Consider the following 27,740-nt stretch of genomic DNA (forward strand, 5'->3'; position numbering starts at 1 on the left):
ACCAAAAACAAACGTCCATTAAAGAGGACATAAATGAACAGACTGGTTCTCAGGAGGATATACTCTATGACCCAGTGACCCAGTGTTTTGAGTTTTAGTTCATTTTGATGTTTATATGTTTAAGCTCATTAGGTTTCCTATGTTCATTTGCTTATCAGTTCCCCCTTGTGTTTTCAACCCCTGTGAAGTCTCCCTTGCCCTTCATGTGTTTCATGTCTGTGAGTCTCATATTGTCATGTCTGCATTATGTTTCCTGTTTTATTTTGAAGGGGTCCGGTGTTCCTATGTTCAATGTTTTTAGTTTTACTCTCCTCTTGTGACGTTGTTATGTTCATGTGTGTCAGCTGTTTCTCCATGTGTTTCCATTTCCCTCATTATCCTCCTGTGTGTATTTAGTCGGTGTGTTCTGGTCATTCTTTGTCAGGTCGTCTGTTGGCCACGCCATGTTTCCAAGTTTCATGTCTAGGTTTTTCTTGTTGTTTGTTTAGTTCTCCCAGTTTAGGGTAATGTTAGTTTTACTTCAGTCTGCCTTGCCCTTTGTTTGTTCCTTTTTTACCAGCCATATTAAACGGCTTGCTTTTTGTTAACATTCAAGTGTTGTTCCCTGTTCCTTGGAGTCTGCATTTTGGGTCCTTCTTGTCAATTCATACAGTCTGCCCTCGCCAGACTGTGACATAAAGTCTATGAAATGACATTATTAACAAACAGAACTCACACATTAGTGGTAAAAATGCCATAAATCAGATCTTGCTCAGGTAAGTAGAAGGTGCTCTGGAGCTCGTTGTAGTAAAAGGGGATTTCTCCTGAGCGTGAGCAGTTGAGGCGAGCCTTCATGAAGGTGGTCCAGGTGTCCTCCAATAGAAAGCGTCCACCCATATCATTCTTACAGACCCGAGCCACTCGAGAGAACACCATTTTCCCACAGTCATTTTCCACCGCAGTTTCCCTCAAGAAGAAGTACGCAAAACGACCAATCTCATAAACAGACACAAAATGAGGCTCTAGAAGAATAGAAGAGGCAGAGACACAGGTCAGCGTGATGGACCAACGAAAGAGTGATGAAAAGGACAAACTTTGTGGTGCTTTGTTAACCGTTGAGCCATTTAGAGTTGTACTGGGCGGTGCGCAGGGGCGGCATGTTGCCCAGGCTCCTGTAGATCACTGGGTCACGTCCAGAGAAATCAATCACTGTGGCAGCATACAGCTCGCCCTTTTCTGTGATCATGGCAGTGGAGTTGTGACGCGGGTCGTAGGGACATCGGGCAACACCGTTCACAGTGTCTAACACCTGGCTGAGGTTAGAAATCTGACGAAAAGAAGGGAAAACTGAACTAAGCATTTCCTGCTATTTTAGTGGGTTGACAAGCGATTTGTTCTTTCTGTTTTTATCGCTTTATTCACATTATTTCAAAACTTTTAATGAATTTCAAAACTTTTAATAATGTAATCTTCAGTTTCTATCATTTCCCAAATGCACAAAGCTGCTGAAGACATCTGAGGATCACAAAGGCACCAAAACTATTTATAATTACTAAATATAATTACAAAATATATAGAGAAAAGATAAATTAGCTAATCAAAGTGACTAGAAGAAAATGACTTTTATTGTCAGATTTCTTGATTTTATCCTTTTTAAATTCCATGTCCTTTTTCCATTTTACATTGAGCTCTAGCAACTTATAATTGCCTTTCTTTTAATTACCCCAAAAGGATTTTAGACTATAAAATATGTATTTTCTTGTCATATAGTTTCATTAATTCTACTTAAGTGCAAAAACTGCCATTTTACTAACCTGTCTGGTTATGCAGACCGGGGTAAAAGCATTGGTCCCACATGTGAAGAGCGTCCTTCCGCTTATCAGCAAAACCCGTACATAGTTTTGGCATTCACCCTGCAGACAAATACGCCAGAACTCAGTTTTACTGTTTCATGACATGTCATCAAAATGTCCAATAAAATATAATCATATAATAACATAATCCAGTCTAACGTAATATGTTTCTGAATACACAGACAAATATCTGTATTTCAGTCACAGCACAATACCTCAGATTTGCCTTTGCTCTGACATGAGCGCTTTGTGTCTTCATCGGATGCCCATTCTGTTGCCTGAGGAGAAATGTTCAATTGTAGAATGTTTTTTTTTTATATTGGACCTTTTATATTTAATAAGAGATACTGTTAAAATGTTTAAAAATAAAATGTCTTTGACAGTAGTTCATTTTTGTGTAGTCTTAACCTTACCTGTATGAGGGAGGTATTATTCAAACTCAGTCTGAAGAGGAAATTTCTGTAAAAAATATTTTATTTTAGAGCTAAAACAACAGACTGCTCACAGTAGCAGTGTACAGCATATAAATGTTATCCTCTAGTATCTCCCAACTTCTGTCCAGACACAGTTTGATCAAAACACATTTGTGCCGCCTGGGCAAAATAACTGTATAGCTTGTGTTGCTGGATTTTTTCTTCTTCCTTTTGGGTCTTTTTACTCCATTTAAGAGCTGTCTTTACCCTTTAGTGCTGTCTTTGGGCTTTCGGGACTTTGTGTTTTAATTTAAAAAAATAAATGTTGTGTGTATTTCCCGTGTTTATGTCCAGAAATATCATCATGTAAGAATTGGGGGCTTGTCCAGGATATGAACGCTGGCACGCTTCTATGATGACACATCATGTATCCACTTTACACCACTGTATGCTAGTAACATGCTGTATGATTACTGTTTGAGTAATGCATGCTATTTGGTACCTTGCTCCTACAACAAGCTGGTTTCGTCTCAGGTCCAAAGCAAGTTGGGAGAAGTCCTTTGCACCTGGATGTGAGAACTCAGACACCCAAGACCTCAGTGCTGGATGCACAAATAATCAAATGATAAGGAGTGAGGGGAAAAAAATAAGAAGAAAGAGTATAAAAGTAAGTGAAAGGAAAAGCAGGAGATGATAACATGAAATATGAGAGACAAGAGAAGAAGATGAAAAAGATCCATTGTTTGCCAGTGTTTGCCTTTTGCCAACTTTACAACTCATCTTTAATCGTAGGGCCTAAGACCAGAAAGGAGGCTTTTAAACAGACTGAAAGTACTGATTTATTTTCCAAAATTATAGGGTAGGAAATAAAGATCTGGAAGTCTCCCAATTTTCATATTATATTACTTGTTCTAATTAATTAGCAATCTCTTGAAATAATTTATCTTGAATTCAACAACATAAATTTACCATTACATAAGACTGTTCAATGTCAAAGTAATAAGATAAGTAAGGTATATCTGTCAGGTCTTTACTTTTTTCTCTCAACTTGTGCAGTTGTCTCAGATTTTTTTAAGGACACATTGCATACCATACTGAGATATTACAGACCTTTACATTGTAGCTCTTTGGGACACACCTACAATTTTATGTCTTTCTATTAAACAAATGGGAACAAATTATTTGTTTTGTAACGGGTTGCTAGTCGCAAAGTGCCTAAAGATACACAAAGAACCAATTAAAATTTTGATCTTTCCTAAGTTGTCCATTGTGTGTAGACCCAACACTGGTTCATCGCTTGAGTAAGGTGCCTTTTTTGCCAGGTCAAGTACAAGGACTGGGCTAAAAACATGTGAAAAAGACAACATCCAATCCTGAAGAAACATTGCTCAAAACCAATTTAAAAGATAAGTATGTCTGCCTCCCTTTAAGCAAAATATAAAGAAATGAGGGGTGGCTTAAGACTTTTCCATCTTATCAAGAACTTTGTTTTGAAAGTTCTTTATAACTTTAGTCTATCATGGTTGATATTACATGCCCTTAATTGAAAACCACCACCTGAGCAGTATGACAGCCAATCAGAACTGAACGGTAAATAAAGTTGCTTTAGCTGTTTTACATGAGCTTCGGGGAGGGCGAACAAACCACATACAAATGAATGCTTCCCGCAATGTTTCAGAGCAAATTACTGCTGCCTCTCAGGACTAAATGCCTGTTCCTCTCATTTGATAGCCAGCTTGTGGGAAAAAAAATGTATCAACAACAAAAGCAGCACGGTTTGCCAGGCAAACACTTTGAGCTGAATGTAAACTGACATCCAGTCAAAATAATGACATCAAAGGCCCTTTCACAGTCATTAGACAGCTGAAGAAGAGCATTTAATGAGGCCATGCTGCAGACACAACATCAACACCTTTATTAATTTCACATAAATCTTTACATTCAATTTTTTTGCAGAAATTGCCAAGCACAGTTTCAACTTTCAACGTGTCTTTTGTAAGCCTCGATGCATGAGATAAACACAATTCCAACAAATCCTTATGAATGCAAATTAATTCCAACTAAGAGTTCATAGTGCTGCCAGATTTCACAACCTTATATTAAAGTCACGCTTCACACTTTGTATTGGTTAATCTCAATTAATGTCACATAAAACAACAAATTGAAAGGTTATGAGCACCAGCGTGTCAAGATGCTTATTAGAAACTGAACTATCATTCTTGTCTAGTCTCAGTTCTGCTTTGAATAGCTCTGAAAGAGGGCAACAAAACAACATGAATACAAACCATCACTTGAACAGCAGTGATTTTCAGAGAGCTATTGAATCCAAATTGCTTTTGTGCACTTCCCTGTGTACATAATGAGCTGCTGCAAAGCGGACAAGGGCAGGCAGTCTAAGTCTCTCATTCAAAATACCAATCTGACAGCTGACAAGGAGAAGCGACTTGTTTCTTGGACTTTCTCTTTTAAGAAGAAATTAGTTAACTACAGGGAATCAGAAATCGACACTCATTCTTGCAACAAAAGAGCCAATTAACTAAGAGCGTCTAGTTTCATTTCAGATTGCAGAACTGTCTACACTTTGCATTATGTAAGTTGCCGTCTGCTGCTTGTAAACTTCTTTGCATTTTAGCAATTTTATTTAACAAAATGAGCACAGGAAAGAAAATAAGATTACAGCAATGATCATTGTTATTACTGGACCTGGATCCTATATTAGGGATACCTTGCTGATGTCAGGTCAGACCTGCTCTTGGCACCAGAAGAACTTGAATTCTTAATGGCATAAATTGAACAAGATGCTGGAAACGTTCCTCGCAGATTTTGGATGTGATAGAGTCACGCAGTTGCTAGATTTGAAGTCAGTGTCAGATGATATGAGCTTTATCCTGCTGGGAGCAGCCATCAGACGATGGGTCTACTGTGGTTATACAAGGACAGACATGGTGAGCAGCAAGACTCAGGTAGGCTGCGGAGTTTAAACAATCGACTGGTATTAAGTGTGCCACACCATTATACCACCACCAGTCTGACCCATTGTTAACTTTGGTGATAATTGTAACCTCAGTTTCCTGTTCTTAGCTGACTGCCCAGTGTGGTCTTCTGCTGCTGCAGCAGAGCTGAGTGCTTCCAAGGGTGCAAAGATGCTGTTCTGCATACCTATTTGGGAAAATCCAGCAGATCAGCAGTTTCTGAAATAATCATCTTTCTCAATCATCTTTCTTCCCAATTCAGATGCTTGGTTTCTTTGGTCCGTTTCTTCAGATTTACTGTGTATTTCCTGTGTATTCTGTGCTTCCTTGTCTGCTCTTGTGTCATTTCCTGCTTTATTTTATTGTTTGTTGTTTTCTTGTGTTCTATTTACCTCTTGTCTTTGTCTTTTTCCACCACTACAATGCCCTGATTGCTTCCAGCTGTTATCGTTTTACCTTGCTATACATGGTGGCTTTTTGTGTCTCCCTTTGTCAGTTGTTCCTTTTTGGTTTCTTTAATGATTTTTACAATTTCTATATCAGTTAAAACTCACCTTTTGCTTGTTATATCATCTTCATTCTGTGTCCTGTGTTTTTCTCTTCTTTTCAGACGGAAACATAACTTGTCCAGGATAAAAATAATTATTATTTATTATTGCTGTTCCTTGTCTATTTCCATTTCCAGTGGCATTTAACAAACATAATTTCTCAAAAGCTGTAGACTGTTGTGGGTTTTATGGTTGGTTACAATATGGCTGTGAGAGCAATAGAACAAGCCGTGCAACAGCGTTTAGACAGCAGTGATTAGAGCAACAAAAGTAGGTGAAATGACATTCTAAACGTTTAAAGCTTTTATGGATTTGGACAAGACTTTTGTGCAAGCACCCAGGTTGATGTGCTGATAAATTTTCATGAGAGCATTTTTTGAATGCAAACTAATCAATCGCTGTTGCTGTGGTGGTTATAGCTGAATATACAAACCCAACGAAAATCAGTTTTTAAAGAGCGGCGAATGAAATGTTGAGAGATGGCATTGATTTAAAGTCGGTGGATAAGTGAAGATTGTTATACAATTATGCAATCGTTATTTAACTTTACAAAGGACCATAAAATGTTTGTGACCCAACCAAAGCTCCTTCACAAAGATACCATTTCAGCTTCAGGGACTCTTTATTGTTTGTGTAGCAGGGTCTGGCCAGAGAACCTCCTTGTGCTTCCAAGAAAAAATTATACAAAGTTAAAGTAAACATTACCAAGGGATCTTTAGATCCATATATGTACGTTCTTATTCAGTGAAGCACTGGAGTAAAGCACTGTTTAGCAGCCATGGTTTGACATGAGAGTATGATCAAAATGTAGGGTGATAAAATCAGAAGGGGCAGACATATACAGTTTTTTTATACTTTAATTTAAATCGAAAATGTATATCTTATGTAGCCTTTTGCATACAGTTGGTCCTCATACAACCCTTAATCCAAAGCCTTTACGTCACTTATTCAAGCAAAAGATGCATTTTGATTACCATTTTACAATAAGGCTACCACACTGCTCGCTCACAACAACCTGCTTAAAGAGCCTGAATTTGAGAACTGTAGACAGTCTAGGAAACGCATGCATGTCTACAAGTTTGCCTAATTGTCAACATCAGCATGACAACCCGATCGTTGTGTGACAAGGTTAAGATCTCTGATCTTGATGTTGGGTACGTGGACTAACCGGCTGCATGTGAAAATCATCACTTTGAAAGTGGGCTCAAAGAAACACGGCCTTTGTGTGCGTGACTCTTTTCAATTCGCCGGCTTTCTCATATATTTGTGTGTGTACTCTTACATAAAAAAAACAACACAAATTATGTTGTTTGAAAACAGAAATTGTCTTGTGGAAAATAAATACGTTGTCCTCTTTTCACAGTGGGTAAATGTGCAAGCAACACAGTCTCTTATTTCAGCTAAAAAAGTGTCTCCCTTCAGCATGAACTTTGGTGCTAGGTTGGAGCCTTTGTTCAGTTTGGCATGTGCACATAAGTTGCTACGATGGGGTGGGCCTAAACTAAAGTGATTAAAATGTACAAAGTTCCTGATTTTGCAAGCGTGCCTTCATTTTTGAGCCCTAACTTCATTCGTGGCCCTCCTCCCCACTCTATCAGTGGTGTGTTTCTTTGCTCACCTTGGTAGGAAACAACAGGATGTTCCTTTCTGCTGCAGTCGGCAGGCTTGATGTGAGGCTCCTCTGACAGACACATGGATAAACAGATGACCAGCACAAGGCCACAGGGGGAGAGGGCCCATACCCCCCACCCTGATGTTACCATAGTTACAACCACATCCAGTCTTCTATCAGGACCTCAGGAATCACCTGTCGGAGCAGAAGTGATATCTGTCAATCAACCAGACAGTAATGGCAGGGAGAGTAAACCAATCAGCCTTGTGACAAATAAATATCCTTATATTTTTTGGCATTTAGATAATCACTCTAGAAAACTCAATACATCAGTGCTGGACTCTAAAAATCCATATCCACTCAGTAATAGCTCACACTTGCACACACTCTCTTCTCTCCGTCCTCCTGCCCATTCATCTAAATTAATTTTGCCAGTCGACCGGCCCCGCTGTCCCTCCTCACTTTCAGTCTGTCTGCTTTTGGTGTCCATCGCCTCAGTGTCAGCAGGACTCGGTCATGGCTAATTCACCTCAAAAGGCCAGAGCCGCCAATCTTCACTAACGCCAGCTCTCAAACTTTGGGTGCCTCTTTCTGACTGAGGGGATCCATTCAGAGATGAGCCCCGGGCACAGAGCCAAACAGGAGGGTGTGCCACATGAAGGGTCGAATTCATTTTATATGAATCAGAATCTGCTCAAAGGTGATGATCTGATGGTGACTTTAGGCACAAAGATCAAAGGCTCTTTTATGTAGTTTACAAATTTCCATCCAGCTGCGTCAGACAAGTATCAGACTTTTGCTTTCTCACGTGCAGCACACAGAGGGAGGCAGCGTTCAAGATACTCTGTTTGGTAGAGTAAATGCAGCCACATACTAGCTGTAGCATACATACTGACGCTGGCAAGTTAGTTACAGGCTAACGTCTAATCCAAATGTGTTGGGTCTTTGTGTTTTCACGCACACTTCTGTGGGGCTACATTTTCTCATTTATTTAGAAATTCACAGACTGGAAACAGAGCAGGACAGGACAGAGTGACACCCACCAATAAAGGATGTTACTATCACTTTTCATTGGCTGCATGCATTCACCAAGATATTTAAAGTTTGCTAAATTAAAAAAAATGTGGATGCAAACAAGGATAAAGACCTTTAAATGTTTTTGCATGTGAAATGACTCTATGTATGAGCTCTGAAATGGAAAAAAATGTCTTTTGAATCATCTAATAAATTTCTGTTTTAAGCTCCACTCCTGTACTGGCCAGTGAACCATTCAGATGTGAGCAAGCGTTTAAGTAGCTGAAGACTACAGGAGACACCTTCACCATGAGAGCACGTGAAATGCCTGAATCTAGCTACACTGTCGCCTGAGGGTTAGGCGGGACTAGAGCACAAATTTGACTCTGAAAATGTCTGAGCTGAGTGATAAATGAGTTTATGGAAAAGGCCATAATGTTCCAACTATGTATTGAAAACTTGAACATCCTCAACACTACAGGGCAGCATATTTCTTGCCCATTCACAGCGGCGTCTTTTTCTTTAACCCTTAAACCAGTTTCAGTGCAGCTGCTACGCACTACAAAGAATGGAGGTGGTGAATGTCTGCCTGTCTACTGCTCACTGGGAGGACTGAATACGTGTGGAGGCAGAGGTTTTTCAGCCTGCTGGGTCTTACATTGCTGCTTAATGAAGCGACAGGAGCAGAGCCTCCACCGCTGGCCTCGCCTTTGTTACGGGGCCACGGTCCTCTCACCGCGCAAAGGCTGGCCAGTGAGAGGCCTAATGTTCTGGGATTTGTCTATTCAGCCCAACGAGGGGGAGCGACAGTGGACGTCAGTCAGATTCTTCGGGGGCAGTAGGAAATGTGTGGACGCAGGCTCTCCCTTGGTGATTAGCGTTAGTTAAAGACAAAGAGCGCATATTCATCATCCTCTGTCTACATGACAAAGTGTGCTAGGACCTCTTTATGGTTTGGTTAAGTTTAGTCAAGTAACACACAAACTCTTTAGACACACTGTGAGCCCAACTATCTGCACTGATGTTTTTCTTGAATGTTTTTAACTGTGCATTAACAAAAGCATTGTGCTCCCTTCTTTGCTTCTGAGAGAAGGTAGTCACCTCTAATATGACCATGAAAGTTCACTTGTCGCCAACGCTATTTCTAAGTACTGCCCCCCAAAGCTGTATGGCTGTGCCTTTATACTTGTCCTTTTCACACATCTTACCCTGTAACAGGGAAATTTGATAAGTTCTTTCCAGAAATACCCTGAAGGTTTTACAGTAAGCTGGTATCCACAACAAAACTTTTAGTACTGTGTAGAATATAAGCTTTACAGTATGATGCTGTCAGCTGGTTGACTTTCATTAGTCTTATTTGAGTATTGCAATCTCCAACATCATTGCTGTGTGTCCAACCGTCTTTGTGAACTATAACAACACATTGCTAATGAAACTTATATTCCTTGCACTGCCAGGTTACAGACTGTTGCTGCACCAACATTTTGACAGCTACAAAAGGTGGCCATACCAAATATTGACTGTACAGATTCCTTCTGTGTCTTATATACTGTAAATGTATACTGTAATATTTAGTAAATCAGGGCACCTCTTCCCCAATTTTCCTGAAAAATATAAAGGAATGAGTAGAAATGAGGGGTGGCTAAAGGCTTTTATTCAATACTGTATCTAAACAAACAAAAAATACTTTTTTTCCTGAAATGTTTCAACATAAGTCATATGAATTTAATATAATCTGAAAAAAAAGGTAGGGCAGATTGCTGCCCCTCCCTGAGCCTGGTTCTGCAGGAGGTTTCCTGTTTAAATGGTAGTTTTCCTTCCCACTGTCGCCAAGTGCTTGCTCATAGGGGGTGCTCTGACTGTTGGTGTTTTTTCTGTATTGTTTCAGGGTCTTTACCTTATAAATATAAAGCGCCTTAAGGAGACTGTTGTGATTTGGCAGTATATAAAAAACATTGGATTAGCTGAATTTAATTGAAATCTGAAGTAAGCAAATGACCGCATCAGTACAGAGGACATATGTTACACATAAAATAAGTAGATGGTCGTGTGATGCTTCTAAATGTGGCTTGAGTGATTCGATGTAATATTATGGACTCGACAGTGGCAGACGGACCTGAGCTACAGTCTTTGAATTTGTTATAGAAAGTTGGAAATAAATTGCTTCAAAAATAAAATCAGAGAGCTGTTTTCCCAGAGACGGAGCATGTCTGAACATTCATTCACTCGTGTAGCTGGCTGCGATAGAAAAACACCTTAAAGAAATAACAACTTGTGATGGGATTAGAAACACAGAGTCTGCAATTCATGTGACCGGTCCGTGTTTGGACTGTGTGGGGAAAAATAATCACCCGGGAACACAAAGTGAACATGTGACCACCACACTGGAGCAACACGGCCAAGATTTTAAGGCAGGGCCATGTCAGTAAATAAAGCTGAGGACTGGGCCGCCCTGTATCAACACAGCTAAGCATGACAGGTGTGTACTCAAACCCCTGCTGCCTGCCAATTTGTCTCTCCTACTTCACTGGTGCCTCTCCATGTGATTCCTCTGCAACAGCGAAAGCTGATTCAAACATCTTGCGGACAAAACTACACACTACAAATCTAAGATGCTTGTGCGTCTGCTGAAACATGAAGATAACTTCATGTTCCTGCAGCAACTCCAAAACCTCACACAAAGACATTAAACTGTAACCTCTACTCAAATTTTGCAGCAGTATTTAAGGCTGAATATTTTTTCTGTATGCTTTTCATTTTATTGGGATGCCTTTTAAACATAGATGTTTTGGTAGATTAGATTTGCTCTGGAATTGTTTCACAATTGCAAACTACTGTATTGATTGTTCTGCAGCTTGTTGAGGCAAGACTGAATGAAATCGCATCTGTTAAATATTTAAAGGAGATACACAGCAATGCAATTAAGCATTTACTGTGTTATCACGTGAGCATCTATATGGATCCAAACAAGCGGTTAAGGATTGTGCTCGTTACTAGCAAATGTGACTTTGAAAGTAACTTCTCCTGACCAAAGTAGTCACTACAAGTGGCCTCAGAGTCATTAGCAGCACTAGCCTGGGAGACGGGTCTGTTGTCCATCACGTCCTGCGATGTAAACCAACCCTGCAAACAGAATCAGCTCATGGCTACCTTCCACTTTCACATCTGTGCCCATATATAGACTCTTTATCTGCCATTGTAATTTACTTTGACATTTATTGCCGCACTTGAGTTGTAGAAGTTTCTTAAGCTAAAAAAAAAAAACAGCTTTACTTGGCAAAAAAGGTTAAACTAATTCCCCTTACACATTCACACCAAATGGCACTCAGAGTCAATACAGAGCTTAAATGTGCTTGAACTTTTCCTGCAGTACAGATAGTTTGATTCTTATATTAAAATCTATCATGATATATGCAGGCCACTTTAATCGGTATATCTTGGTTGGAGCCACACTCTTACCACTGTTGGTTCCAGAACAAACTTAATTCTTCACGGCACAGATTCAACAAGGTGCTGGAAACACTCCATATTAACACAGCAGCATCACACAGGTGCTGCTTATTTGTTGGCTGCACGTCCATGATGGGAATCCCCCATTCTACCACATCCAAAAGGTGCTCTACTGGATTGAGAGCTGGTGTGTGTCAGGAGTATGAAGGCCATTGATGTGCAGTGAACTCATTGTCATGTTCAACAGGTGATTTGAGCTTTTGAGGTGCTTCCAGCCATCAGAAGATGGGTACCCTGTGGTCATAAAGTGATGATCAGCAACAATACTCAAACAGGTTGTGGTGGATAAACAGTGCTCGGTTAGAGTGTGCCCATGCACCATTACAGCACTGATAGAAGGATGGATCCATGCTTTCGTTTGTTTGAGTCTACCGTCCAAATGTCAACGCAGACCAAGCAACATTTTTCCAATCTTCTGTTGTCCAATTCTGGTGAGACCGTGCAAACTGTAGCCTCAGTTTCCTTTTCTTCTGCTGTAGTCTAGATGAGTACCGCAACATTAACAGACAGATACACAACAAAAATCAAATGTCTGGCACAGCAGAAGACCAAGAGCTTGTCCCTCAGAGCAAATCATCACACGTTTGGAAATACTTTGGATTTAGGGCAAGTGATGTTAACTAATAATAAGTTACAGCGTCTGCACGATAATTTATTACAACTGCTTGAAAACGCACCACAAACTGCAGGATTATTAACGCATGAAGGACAAGAGAAACAACGCAATATTTGCAAAAGTGAATCATCCGCCGTGCACTCAGGCGTCCATAAAAGCGAGCCTGTATGCGTGTCTGCATATCCGTCCAGCACACAAAGACCTATTGAAATCATCAAGGCAATCGCATGCTTTTTGGCCAAAGATATGTGTCCACTAAACATGGTGAGTAATGAAGGATCATCGTGGACAAAAGATGTTTTCCCCTCATGCAATTAATTTTCTAAATTGGCAAAACTGACATTGTACACAAACTATCATAATGGTTTGGAAAAAAAATGGAGTGGAAGACTTTATATTTTGCTTCTAGGATGCACTCAATCATCAGTGCAGGTCAAGTAAAAATGGGATTTTGTGAAGGTGTTTTAACTAACTGACTAACCAAGAAGTGCAGCACAATGTAAAAATGAAAGTAGTGCCTTGCTGATTTAATTTCATGTTAAGTTTTAGTAAAGTTAATTGTATTTACATAATTTTGGTATTGTACATCAGCAGGATCGTAGAGGAACATGAATGTGAAAGCAGTGTTTACATAACAGTACAATTAAAACATTTCTGTCATTAAAATGAAAGGATAAATAACTAAACTTAACTGTAATCTTAATATCAATCAGAATAATAGTGATAATCACAATCGCGCAGCTCTAGGTTATTTGAGTTACTGTTGCTTTCCTTTCAGGTTAAAGCAGTCTGGCTACTCTCCTCTGACCTCTGACATCAGCAAGGCATTTTCACCCAGAGACCTCCCACTCATACTCAGAATGACCATGCCATGTTCAGAGTGAAAAATGTTGGAAATAAATTCCTTCTAAATGTGAAGGAGGCTAAATTTCAGACTTTGACTATGCTTTTTTTTTAAGTTTTCCTACTGATAAAGACACCCCTCCCCCCAATTAAGTAAAGTAATTTAACATCAAAGTGTTGTGTTGACAGATTTCTTTCATTTACTGCAACAGGTACTTGTATAAATGCAACCTGTAAGCCATGAGAAGGGGGGGGATCAACAACTTTGCAGAAGTGACCCACACAGGGCATTATTACAAACCTTCAAAAAGAGGCTGTGTCATGTCTTCAGAAGCCAGACAGTTTGTTTTCTTTCGTTGTTGGTTGTTTGAACATGTAAAAATGATCCATCGACTCCTTAGAAAAGTCAGGAAAAGTATAAAAAAAAAAAAAGCTTTTTCCCCCCTGTTCTCCTTCCCCTTACACGCTACAGCTACACAAGTAGAAGCCGCTGACGTTTCTCCCCTGGTTTAACATTTAAGTGGAAATGTGTGTAGTGACACACTGACAAGTGTTTGGACAGAGCAGCAGTGCCTCTGCAGCACTTTGTCACAGTTGTACAAACTTCACACAGCAGAGGCCTTTGTCAAATCCTCCATTTTTCTTTCTGGACTCTTTCCCTGCTGCTTTTTTTTTTCCTTCAAGTTTGTGAGATTTCTTGACAACAACTTTTTTTCTGTCTCTGAGTGTCAACTACTTCTGCTGATGTCAGAGTGATTCACAGTGATGTTCATGCAAAATTTAAGAAACATGGAACTTCCCCCCGCCTCTATTTGAGGAACCATGCAAGCTCACTTTGACTTTTTCCTCTTAGAAGAACTAAACAAGCGTATCCCAGAGAACTTAGGAGGACTCTGATAGAGGCCAAAGAGATGGCCCCTTTATGGAGTGTGGTCCGAGGGCTTGAGTTGACTCTAAGTAAAAAAACAAGGCATGGATGAACCTCTTTTGTGAGCCATGTGACCGGCAGGTTATTATTAAGCTTTAATACGTCAGCTCGGCAACTGTGAAGGGGCCGTTTCCTTTTCTGTCAGCATGAGTAACCTCTTCCCTCATTTCTTGCAAAACAGCTATTATAGGTAATTATCCATGTCGTGATCTGCCTACAAAAAGACGCACTACAGAAGACCTTGAAACTGCTTTTTAGCACTTCCGCCACACCAGCTACAAACCGAGCACCCGACAACACTGTGTTAAGACACACGCGTGTTAAGTGTGCTTCATTAAAATCCAGACATGTCCTCTTCACGGAGGAACTCTATGACAGCGAAATTAATAACGAGTAATTATTTCTTCATTCAGAAGCCCTATAATTTGTTCCTGCGTGGCATCAAAAATAAAAGGAGGGAGTCCAGCATCTGACCCTTGTATATCAGCCTCTTGTCTAAACTCTCTCCACCCGAGTTTTTGGACAGCGTCCAACTATCATGAAAAGACAGAGTGAACACCAACCCCCCACCCCACTACACCCCACTACAAAAAAAACTGGATTCCAAACTCCAAATTCCTCCTTGAGTAAAAAAAGGAAGAAAAGACAACATCAAAACAACACTGAATCAAATTGCTAAAATTCTCTTTCTGACCGCAGCTCCTGCTCGCCCTCACCTATAAGGAGCACTGATATTGATTACCAATGAAGTCAGTTGATGGAGATTTGTTAGCTGGAGCAAATGGACACTGAGAGGGCACCCAAAGTCCCTCCATCAAAATATTCAGAGAGGACCATTTCCGAGGCAGTGTTCTCAGCTCCTTCCTACCGGGGTGAATGGCCTCTCTGTGCAACCTGCCAACTATCTGCCAATGGCTGCTCTCTTTTACAAGTGAATAGACTGAGTTTAGCCACAGTTAAAAAGACACACTAACGTGCCATGGCTGCGCCACAATGGCCGCCCGGGTAATTTGCCAAACCTAATGATGCCGGTTTGGCCCGGGCGAGAGGAGGTAGAGAGCAGGAATCCTAAAGAGGCACACAGCTGCACTGATCCCTCTCTTCCTATCTCTCTCCTCGCTCCTCCCCGTCTCCCTCCGTCCTCTTATCATGATCTCCATTTCTTTCGCTTTGCTTTTTTGCCAGATGACACGACTGGGATGTATAACCAAACACGTACAGCTGCAATCACTCTCTGTCAATACCCGCTGCCCCACTTGAAGGGAGCCGCTCTGTCAGTAGACATGATTGAAGATTACTGGTTGGACAGCTCATTCCCTGTAACATGAATTTCAATGTGAAGCCAGGGTGATGGAAAAATCACAAAAAACAAACATCCAATGGCCTTAGCTACGCTTGAACGGTACCACAACAACAATTTATTTAACATTTTTATGCATCAAACTTTTAGTTTTATCCATTAAGCAGTTGTTGAAGAGTTGTGGTGTCACTGATCAAGATGTTTATATCAATAATTGGTTAATTTACAGCCTATAGCTACTTTAATGCCAACCCTAATGTCATCTGCTCTATCAACAGATGTATTTTTACTTACTTAGCTCTGAATGGCAAAAACGTTAGTAACAGTTCATGTAGTATGCATGACTGCTAATGATTATCTCAGAGTGGATGATGCAGAGACGGAGCTGCGCTCTAATGCTTGCATTGATCTAAAATTTTTAAAAGACAGTAGTTGTGTTTCACTTCAAGGCAAGACTGATAATCAATATTTAAGGAGCTGTGCAGAAGCTACAAACACTCTTGATATGGAGGAGATGGTTTACAAAGGTGCCAAACTGTGCCATGAGTGCTAACCACCGCACAACTGGGGTATTCAGCTGCATGTTAAGTTAATTTGTGATTCTAAATTACATCTAGGCTTGAATGTGGGCGTCTTTGTTAGGCCTGTGACAAAGTGGTGAGCTGGTCAGGGTGTACCCTGCCTCTTGCTCTGTGACCTCTGGGACACCCTGAATTTGGAAGGCAGAAGATGGATGCATTCAACAAAAGTCCTCCCATAAAGAACAGAAATACATTAATTCACATGTTATAAGAGCGCAGACAACGCCGATGTGTTAAATTGTACACATCCTTTATGAGTGTTTTAACATTTGGTATTAAAGAGTCTTAGCGCTTGTTTACATTTGTATTGACCACTGTCCACTTTTGATCTGATCCGCCAAGATGAACTTTAAACTCAAGTGCTAACACGGTTTAGATTACAAAGTGCAGCTGCCAAAACAAATCATAGAGATCAATCCACACCTCTCTAATCTGTATTAAGAGTTCCTTCACATACTGAACAGTATGTGAAGGAACAAAGAGCAGTATTCAGGCATAGAAAAATTCAGAAAGAATTTCAGAAAGAACATTTTTTGGTGAACTTCCAGCACTGAAAACCAATCTTGCCCAACAGGTCTACCAGGACTGAAGCAGACTGCTGGTCACAGAGCTATAGTTGTTGTTATTATACTATTTCTGGCCTGGTTGGAGGAGATTTGTACAGTACTGGTAGTAGTAGTAGGAATTGTAGACACCATGGCCATAAGTCTCCAAAAGTTGACTTACGTGAAAAGGGAAAGACCATCTCTGAATCGAGGACGGGCCTAAGGGTACATCTTTCGCCATCTTACAATGCTGTGATTCCCCAACTATCTGTGAATGGTGCTCATGGCCATTGATCAGTGGTCTTTGATCAGTGGCTGTTGATCAATGGTCATGACGATTTGCATAATCAAGATTCGGAACTGACCTCCCAGGCCACTCAAATTTTTCCCCAAAAAAATTCTTATTCATGCTGTCACGAAATACCAAAGGACAGCCAGCCTTTATGGTCAAAAGATGTAAAATAACGAAATTAATTTTATGTCTTGAATGAATGGGCCGATATTAGCCAACAAATGAAATGAAATTTAAAAAGTAAAGAAGAGATATAAGAAACTTTAACCATATTATGAGGATTGATGTTGCATAGTTTGTCCACCAGAGGGCACTCTGAGAACTACCCTGTTGGTAACACACTTGATTGGAACGCCACAAACACAATAACCAGATCATCTGACCAGAGTTGGGCAGAGTGTAACGCTTGAGTAGCTCAACTCTATGTCAGTCAAAAGCTGATTGGTTGACAAGCCAAAGGAGTGACAGGAGAAGCGTGAAAAAACATCAAAGACGGGTTTGACTTTGTTCGTTATAACCTTGCTCTTCTGCATGGCTGACCAATGGTACAACAACAGCACAAGCAAGAGTAGCCCTTGTTGTACCACAAACTTGGGACACTGCCTCCATCTGAGAAGAGACGATCTCTGCAGGTAGACGGGCAGCCTGTAACTCCCTACAGTCTGCAGAGAGACATGCTGAACTCCTAAACGAGTAAATAAATAACTACACAATAATTTTAGGGAAATCTGTTTGTGTTTCATGTGACCTACAGAATTGCCTGTTATATCTGACTTTTAAATCACCAACTTCTGATATTGGTCCTAAAAGCCCTATATTGTCAAGGCTACTGTGTTCTACATATAAGCCCTTTACTAATAATAATAAAGCACTTTACAATGCCACTATTCATTCACTCTCACATTCATACACTGGTGGAGGCAGCTACAGTTGTAGCCACAGCTGCCCTGGGGCAGACTGACAGAAGCGAGGCTGCCATATCGCGCCATCGGCCCCTCTGGCCAACACCAGTAGGCGGTAGGTGAAGTGTCTTGCCCAAGAACACAACGGCCGAGACTGTCCGAATGGGCAACCTTCCGATTATCAGCTTTAATTTCATTCATAGTAACTGATTAAAATGACTCGTAAATGTCTTACTCCCCAAAACTGTGCACGGCAAATACAAACTGAGTTAATATTATCATTCCAAATATGATTGTCTTGGGTTTTGAATTTCTTGGGTGGCTGACAGTCTGAGCATTTTAATTACTAATCCACTGCACATAACCGATGCTGCTGTCATGAAAAATCTCATAAGACCTGGTCCTTATAACCCACCAGAAAAAATGATCATGGCTACTATTTTCCACCAACGACTAATTTCCATAAATCATGCTCATAGTGTAAAAACACCCCGAAGACATTAATCAGCAAACTGTTGGTGCTGTGATTAACTAGATTACAGCATGATGTCAGTAATTAATTGAAGAGTAAAAGGCGACTCTTTGCAATTTTAAAAATAGAAATAAATAAGCATGCTGCTCTGTGGGAAAACATCAAACAGGAACATTACACTTGCACACGTGCAACATGTGGCTTTTGCTTCAGAAAGGCTTCATTACTGAAGTGGGGAAAAAAAAAACCCCACGCACACATTCAGACATAATAACCCAGACTAGGAGTATTGATCCAGGGCTGGGAGTTTCCTCTGTCTCCCATGCTTCTCTCCACCCCATTCCTCTGTCAGTTTTAGCACTTATGCTTTAACCAGAACAAAGGAAACATCCACTACACGTTACACAAACACATCCCCACATGTAGTCTCCAAAGTCACAGCTAGGGTGATGTACGCTGAAGACGAGCGAGGGGGAAAAAGAGGAGGGGTAGGTGAAGGGTCATATTATAGATGATTAGAGAAGAAATGAGCCTGCAGTGACACGAAAACTGACAGGCAGGCAGAAGGAAAAAAACAGGCAGAAAAAAGTAGACACAAAGACAGAATGGACAGGACAACACAAAAGAATAAGCAGTTGCACTGATGCAGCCAATCTCCGCATGGGATATGTGAAAGCAACGCACACACGCCGCACAAATATCACACAGAAGAAAATAAACTTACTAGTTCACCATCAGCACCAGACAGATTCGGCAGATGAACGAGCGTGGCACAGATCCCGGCGCTTCACATGGTGGGAGAGAGTGAGACAGAGAGACAGAGAGAGAGAGAGAGAAAGGAAGGTATGAAAAACAAGAGAGGGAGAACTTGTTACACATCGGCACACAGTGGCACGCTGACCAGAGAGTGTGCAGGGAGGTGAGGGGAGGTAAAGGGGTGTGTGAGTGTGTGTTTGTGATGGGGAAAATAAGGGAGGGGGGCAAAGAATTTCTATCTGTGCAGAGCAAACTGTTAACTCAATAGACAGAGATGTTCTGCCCCGTGTGAGATCCAGTTTTAGATTCTGTTAAAGAATTAGGTCACAGTATGGCGGGAGCCAGCTTGAGCGTTTGAATTAGTTGTGGTTTGTTACAAGCTCAGTATTGCTGTGCTTTTGCACTGCATTTAAGACTGATGACTTATCGACATGTCCTGTTATTCACTTATAGTCACCTCAGACTGATGCACTGATGAAGAGTAGCTGATTAGCAGGCAAAGTAACTGCTGACCGACACCTTTTTATGAGTCCTAAAGAATAATCAGAGCTAGCATCTTGAGCATAGAGTGTATATAAAATATAGACATCATCACTGTGGTGTCACCTGTTGATTAACAACAGCGGGGAGTGTTTAAGCTTTTTGAAGCTGACTGTGAAAATGAAAACGCCGCTTGATTTGCGATGGGCACGTCGTTAGCCAATGAGCATGCCCGGGATAAACCTCCTTTCTGGCTCTAGTAATAACCATAATTTACAAAATGTACTTGATGTTTTGTTCAGCAGTGGACCAACCAGAAACACTGTCCTCTGGTTTTAAGGCAGATTCCACTTTGGCTTCACTTTTCAGACTTGGAAGCTACGTGCATGTTTTATTCAGTCTATAATCTCAAGCTAAAGCAAATGGCATTTAAGGGGACACCTTTAATCTTGAGCTAAAGGGGCTGGCTTTGGATCAAAGCAGCCATACGCCAAATCAATCGATCATCTTATCACACAAGCACAAATAACTCAAAAGCTGGTGAAAATCATGATTCCCAGTTAGTATTGGAAAAATACATTAAAAGGACAAAACAAGCAATGAGAAAGCTGTGCGTGAGCCCACCATCGTGATCAATAGTAAATGGACTGGTACTTACAAAGCTCTTCTTTCCTTTAACTGAGCACTTAAAGCCCTTTTGAGCACTTAAAACACTAGGAGTGCTCAAGAGATAAGTTGCACTTCTCTCCTTTGCCCTCTTTCATGTGTGCTCAGTGGAGCAGAGGAGATACACGTGGTGAAACAGCGAGCAGAGGAGAGCAGCAAAACATAAGCACGGAAATCAGATGAAAAAGCTGCACATAAAGGGTGAGCAGGTAACCAAGTGCTCAATTTCCAGACGGCAGCAACCTAGGTTCCAATCTAACCTGTGGAGCTTTGCCCTGCCACTTTCTTCACTTTCCTGTCTGTCGCTACTATCATTATCAAATAAAGGCAATTGACAAAAAACAATATAAAAAAAGGATTGTGTACTGAATTATTTGTTTTTTTTGGTGGAGGTGGAGGGGTGGTTTAACATTTAACTTTCGCTTTCTCTTTCACACTCTTATAACCATGAGAAAGGCCACCACAGGGAGGGACTAACACGTCCCTGGTACTACCAAAACGCTAACAGCGAAGCTTGAGTTACAAGACAGATGGAGTGAGACTTCCAGTGACCACACCCGTAACTCAGTTATGAAGGTGGATAAGTTATTTAAAAAATGCCCTTTTATTGCTGTAAATTTGAGCATTTTAACATGGTTTGAAACCACCTTAAACTATATTATATAGTGCTATATTATATAGTGTGGCAAAAACAATCAGCAGCAGATAGATAATGGATGATAGGAAAATGTCACTTCTATCTGAGAAGCATTCTGAAGTAAAAGAAAATGTTGTGTTTATGGCAAAACCTTTAACATTAGTGCTAAGAATTAAAACACAGTGATGCACGAACTCTCAAACTAACTATTTACGCTTTAATCAGCAGGCACAAAGGCAGACAAAAAAGAGGTTAAGTGCTCTCAGCTACATCTGAAATCATCTGGATACTAAAGTAAGACTTGGTGTTGGTTGAACACAGCTGCAGTAGCACCGATGTGTAAATGAATCAGGAGACAGAGTCAACACCAAATTCCATTAGTTCAGACAAACATTTCGTTTGCCTAAACAAAGAAATTCAGACTTCCCTCTTGAGAGACCCGATGCCCAGCAGAAAACTGTGATAACATCCGCTAATAAATTTAACTGACTGTGACCCATTAAGGGCAAAAAAGTTCAAACACAAGCACGAGTACTTTTACAACTGAATACGAATACTTTAAATACCCTAAAGAAACTAGCTGTGGATTTTTGTGTTAGCTGTAGAATAATTAGAGATCATGTCAGAAAACATGAGTCTAACTCTTTAACTCTTGATGCAGTGAATAAATTTAATATTGACAGCTGTGAGCCAGCCTGGTTTTCCCATCAGGCTTTACAGAAACTTCATCCAGTGGATGTTAGAGGCGGGTGGATCAATCCAAATATTGATAGTCGATACTAGAGCAGGGCGATATGACCAAAAATATTTATCACGATATACATTTGAAAATTTGCGATAACGATATAACTGACGATATAATTGACACTAGACAAAATACTTTACAACTCCACAAGTTTATTAGTGCAAAAAACCCCATCAATGTATTTTCACTTAAACAAGCAGCTGTTTTTTATGTGCATTAAAGTTATATAAAAACGTAACAGTGCAAATTCCTTGCTGACAGTTTAACCAAAAGTCATTTCCAGTGGAAATTGGCCGACATATCCTCAGCATAACCATGTATAATATCCACTAAACTTAAAAAGAGGTTATACACACACAATACGGTAATATTATGTTGAAGCACAGTACGTATCACTCCGCGAGGCGCCTGCCTACGATAGCCGTAATGCTCCAACAATCCATCAAGCGGTGCGGCTTCGTAGCTCAGCAAAGTCGTACTAAAACATTTGACAGATTTTCGAGCGCCGTGTACATAAAATTGTTTCGAGGTCAGTAAACACAACCAGAATTCATACATAAGGCACACAGGATTATAGAAAGCAGTATCTTTACAGTATCATTAGACTTTTATTTTCTATTTACAACCACTGTCAATTTTCAGAAAAATCAAAGGATTGATTTTAAGTGTGCCGTATTTTCCAAAAAACATGGTAATAACAACGGCCCGCTAGCATGCTCTACCAAAAATAGTGCTTTGTTGTGTATCTGACGGACGAAAGCCAAACTGAAGTTGCAGCATTTTTACAAACCAATTCTGGTTCATCCGTTTCATTTAACGATCCGCTTTCGCTCTTCTCATTCTGCGTCACCGCCATGTGCGTATGTAAACACAGGCGCTGCGCATGCACGTTTTACCCATATTCTATCGCGATATTTCATTTTCTTATCGTTGCCCAAAATTACACCGGTATTAGCGTGAATGGTATGATATAGCCCAGCCCTAGTCGATACCACTGGTATCTTGTTGTCACTGGTATCAGATTGATACCAGTGCGATTAGATTGATGCTTATCATACCCTGAACACACTCTGTGAAAAATATCTGAACCTTTTTTGTTAGTTACTTGTTAGTTAGACAGTAACTTGGTATCAGATCAATACCAGAGTATCACTAGTGGATACCTGGTAATTACACATGCCTTTGGCAGATCAAATGAACATGGAAGTAAGCAATGAGGGGTGGGAGGAATGTCCGGAGAGTAGGGCTGGGCCATATTATACCTTTCACGGTAATACCGGTATAATGTTAGGCAACGATAAGAAAATGAAATATCATGCTAGAATATGGGTAAAACATGCATGCGCAGTGCCTTTGTTTTCATACGCTTATATGCACATGGCGAACAGGCATGGCGGCGACGGAGAATGAGAAGGGCGAAAGCGGATTGTCGAATGAATCAGATGAACCAAAATTGGTTTGTAAAAAATTTTGTAGAACATGGAAGCGGTCCATGGGGGCAAAGGGAGGAAACACCACAAACCTATTTCATCATTCGAACCAGAAGCACTTGTTGGAGTACAGCAAAGCTGTTTCAGCACGTGAAGAAACGTCCGCTTCAACTAGCACGGTGGTGAGACCAAAGAAGCTGACTCAACAAACAACTGGCGTAGCTTTAAATAGCTGCACGCTAGGACTGGGCAATATATCGAGTTTTTAAATATATCGACACAGTTTTATACGAGATATGAGATGTGACAATATCGTTTATATATCGATGTAGTCTACGTTACGTTATAACTATACTTGTGGAGCCGCAAGTTTTCCTCTCTTTCGTCCACTGTGTCTCTACGCAACGTTACTCTGCCTCGCCTCTCTCCTTCACTGAACACAGCTCCTCCGCCCCCATCGCTTCACCTGCAGGCAACGACAAGATGGACACGGCAGCTATCACAGAGGAGCTGGTCGGTAAAAAGAAAACATTTGGAGATTACTATTTTAGTGCTGTCAGCGTGACGTTAACGCCATAACTACATTAACGGGGCAAATATCTGTTAACGAGTTACCGCGCATCGCCCCGTGCATGAGGCTGAACGGCGTCAACGTGTTAACAAGCTAACCGGGCTAACGCGTTGACACCTAAAATCCTTTCATTTTCTCAAAATGTCGACAGTGTGCCTTATGGATGAATTCTTGTTGTGCTTACTGACCGCAAACCGATTTTATGTGGTACACAGTGCTCAGAAACCTTTCAAAAAGTGTTTTGGTACGACTTTGGTAAGCTACGAAAGCTGCACTGCTTAAAGGACTGTTGGAGCATTATAGCTACCAAGGAGCCTCGCGGAGTGATACGTACTCTGCTTCAACGTAATATTACCTTACTGTGTGTATAAGGACCATAAATGGCACCTGTTCAGAGACACGGTTACAAAGAGGATTTCAAACTCCAGGCTGTCAGTCACGCAGTAGAACCTGGGAACAGAGCAGCTGCTTGTTATTATGCTCAGCGTCTGTTAGTTTACATTTTGACTGCACAATTGTGAGCTCTTTGTTATGCACAAAAACAACATTGTTTTATTTTATTTATGGAGCATTATTATTTAATAAATGCTGATCATTTATTTCTGAGTAATTTTTTCTTGTACATCTATGCTGTATGTTAATAAAAGTGCCTGTGTGAGATTTGGGACACAGTGTGACTAAGAACTCTCTTTTTGTTCTTACTTTATGGCTTTAAAAAATATCGAGATATATATCGTATATCGCCATCCAGCTAAAGAATATCGAGATATGAATTTTGGGTCATATCGCCCAGTCCTACTGCATCTCTAATGACAAAAGTAGTAAACGCTGGGAGGAACTAACTAATGCAGTGATGCATTGTTTAGCCAGGGATATGATGCTCATTCAGCATGTGGAAAGAGAAGTCAATTGTATCGTCAGTTATCTTGTTATCACAAATTTTTAAATATATATCATGATAAATATTTTTGGCCATATTGCCCTGCCCTACCGGAGAGTATACATAACTGTTCACTTAATACGAGATACAGGCTTATACCATTTATTACATTACCATAGACCACAGGTGTTGAACTCCAGCCTCGAGGGCCAGTGTCCTGCAGGTTTTAGATGTGTCCTTGATCCATCACAGCTGATTTAAATGGCTAAATTACCTCCTCAACATGTCTTGAAGTTCTCCAGAGGGCTGGTAATTAACTAATCATGTGATTCAGGTGTGTTGACCCAGGGTGAGATCTAAAACCTGCAGGACACCGGCCCTCGAGGCCTGGAGTTCGACACCCCTGCCATAGACTATCAGCTACACACTCTCTCCCCTGATATTCCACCTGTCTGTCATCAATGCAAATCCACCACTGGTAATTTGACTTATTCTTTCTGGTCATGTAGTTATTGGAAGAGCATTTTTACTGTTACTCTGAAGCATTTGGAAAGAGCTGGGAACCAGACGCATTTACAGCTATCCTTGGGGTGACCAGTGATTTGACGTGTGTTAATAAGTATGAACAGATTGCAATCCACTTTGGAATGGCAATTGCAAGAAAGTTAATAGTACGACAGTCGGGTGAGAAAAAAAAGACTCTGCACTCACATTTGAGCTTTGGATGGGAAGAATTGTAAATATGTTGCATCTAGAGAGACTGAGGCTTCTCGGTGATATGAGACTCAATATATTTGAGAGATCCCGGCATTTTAATGGCATTTTTGAATGGGGAAAATCAGTATGCTGCGTGTGTGTGTGTATTTGCTTGTGTCTTTACTGGGAAATACTCAAAGAAATAAAAAGAGGTAAGGGTATTTGTTTGAATAAAAATGCAGAAATCTACATCCAGTGCAGGAAATAAGATATACATTTTCCAATTCAACACGCGGCGTCTTTAAATTACAACCTTAGAAATGGCAATGCAGTCCAATCTTTCTGTTGTATTAATTTACATCTAATATCTTTGATGTTCCACTCTCCACCGCTGTGTGCTTTATGATCTTTGCCCGTCCAGGTTCCTTCAAACTTAGAAGCATAATCACATTCTTTCTGTCATTCCTGAAAGGTTTTTTGCTTCCTTATACATGTGTGATATTTGCTTAAGCAAGCGAACACAGCTGCTGGCATGCTATGGACAGCTTGCACCGTGCTGCCACTGACCACTGCTGAGTACAGGAAAGGCCGAAACTCACCCACCATAAAAATTCTGGGCATATCTAAGTGCATCATGAAATTTAAGGACTAATAAATGGAATGCAAAAAGGCATAAATGATCGCAAATACTGTTTCTGTCGTTAAAATGATAAATACAGAAATCTTCTGGCTGTAATGAGCCTGATCAGCGGGCTGTATGACGGACTAAGATCAAATAGCTCTCCTATGGATGCACACCATCATATCTGTCAAGCCAGCAAGCAGGAAATATGACAGCTCCTCACACTGTTGACAGAAACAGCAGCCAGGCGCGGCTGTACAAGTGGCTGCCAATCTGATAAGGCGAAGGGGTGACCTCCTGCTCAGAAATTAATGGCACCGATAAATCAAACACACTGAAAAACGACAGGCTCGTTTAGCTTCTCGTGGGCCCGGCGGAGCCTAAGAGACAAATAACACTGTCCAGTCTCATCCCCAACTTTAACAGGGCAGGATATTCATCTCTCCCAGCCTCAGTCTCACCACAGCGGAGAACCAAACCCCCCACCACTACCACCACCACCACCACCCCACCCCCTGAGAGGATGAATGGCTCGCTCCTGTGCAAACTTCAGGATGACCTCCTCCGGCTGTGTTTTTGCTGCCCCTCCTGTCAGCGCTGAGGCTGAAAGATTGCAGGCACGGTGAGGCGGCAGGGGAGCCTCAGCGCAAGCCGAAGCAGCAGTGAAAAACAACCAGCTCGGAACATTATAGAGTAATGATAATATATATCATGATAAATATTTTTGGCCATATTGCCCTGCCCTACCGGAGAGTATACATAACTGTTCACTTAATACGAGATACAGGCTTATACAATTTATTACATTACCATAGACCACAGGTGTTGAACTCCAGCCTCGAGGGCCAGTGTCCTGCAGGTTTTAGATGTGTCCTTGATCCAACACAGCTGATTCAAACGGCTAAATTACCTCCTCAACATGTCTTGAAGTTCTCCAGAGACCTGGGAATGAACTAATGATTTGATTCAGGTATGTGGACACAGGGTGATATCTAAAACATGCAGGACACCGGCACTTGAGGCCAGGAGTTGCCTACCCCTGCCCTAGATGCATCCATCTGAGTGTGTGTGTGTGTGTGTGTGTGTGTGTGTGTGTGTGTGTGTGTGTGTGTGTGTGTGTGTGTGTGTGTGTGCGTGTGTGCGTGTGCGTGTGTGAATGTTCGATAAAAGCTTGGGTGAATGAGACTTTGAATGCTCAAACTGAGTAGGATATAAGTGCCACTCTGTTTACTGTTGGATAAATATGCGCTCATAAGTTTAGAAGTACTTTATTTATCCCATATTTGGAAATTCTGGCATCATCATGTCAAAATATTTCTGACGTCCCCTTTTAGAGGCGTCATCTGCGCTTGTGAAGTCAAGAAAAATGGTTCGATAACAAAATAAAAAACCAATTTTTACCATGTTTTTGTGTCTTTAATCTCAGAATATTTTCAGATTCTCTTCTTACAAATTGATTTTGTATTATTTGCTCATATTTTAACTTCATAATATTAGACAATATTACATTTTTGCACCACATTAATATCAGGGCAGCTCCAGGACTTTTTTTCTTTGTGAATTTGCGAAGTTAATCTCAGAAAATGTAAGTTTTTGTTTAAATATTACACAACTTTTTTAAACTTGTGTTTCTGAATCAATTTGCTTTTATGCACTCGTTATCCACTCCTGTGTTTATGTGACTTGTGGCACTTGTAGATGAACTCTTGGAAATTAGATCTTGGCGTTGGTTACATTTAGTAAAATCAACTTCAGCAGCTCAGACTTGAACTAGCAAACTTATTTTCCAGTCATGCACACTGACATCTGTCCCGCAGCTTGTCTGAGGTATTAGAAAGCATTATTTTCAGTGTCAATTAAACTGCGAGTTATGTTCA

The 27,740-nt window shown here is 40.7% G+C and overlaps 1 protein-coding gene across 3 annotated transcripts in view; it reads right to left on the reverse strand.

The window, feature by feature from the left end:
• The window catches only part of LOC146547853 (semaphorin-5B-like), a 44,802-nt gene that overhangs the window by 14,270 nt on the left and 2,792 nt on the right, over positions 1-27,740 (reverse strand). For 2 of the 3 annotated variants that reach the window (XM_085264538.1, XM_085264539.1), the window contains 8 exons: positions 19,105-19,165; positions 7,384-7,572; positions 2,748-2,847; positions 2,246-2,291; positions 2,048-2,110; positions 1,794-1,892; positions 1,093-1,306; positions 716-1,001 (listed from right to left, as the gene is read on the reverse strand). In XM_085264538.1, the coding sequence (XP_085120664.1) occupies positions 716-1,001; positions 1,093-1,306; positions 1,794-1,892; positions 2,048-2,110; positions 2,246-2,291; positions 2,748-2,847; positions 7,384-7,528 (953 nt within the window). In that variant the 5' untranslated portion in view covers positions 7,529-7,572; positions 19,105-19,165. The remainder of the gene's footprint in view (positions 1-715; positions 1,002-1,092; positions 1,307-1,793; positions 1,893-2,047; positions 2,111-2,245; positions 2,292-2,747; positions 2,848-7,383; positions 7,573-19,104; positions 19,166-27,740) is intronic. The other variant, XM_085264540.1, reaches the window with a different exon arrangement.

This window comes from Mchenga conophoros, linkage group LG23 (genome assembly GCF_057382185.1).
Source record: "Mchenga conophoros isolate Kocher_MC1m ecotype Shallow Benthic linkage group LG23, M_conophoros_male_GT1.1, whole genome shotgun sequence".
Classification (NCBI taxonomy): domain Eukaryota; kingdom Metazoa; phylum Chordata; class Actinopteri; order Cichliformes; family Cichlidae; genus Mchenga; species Mchenga conophoros.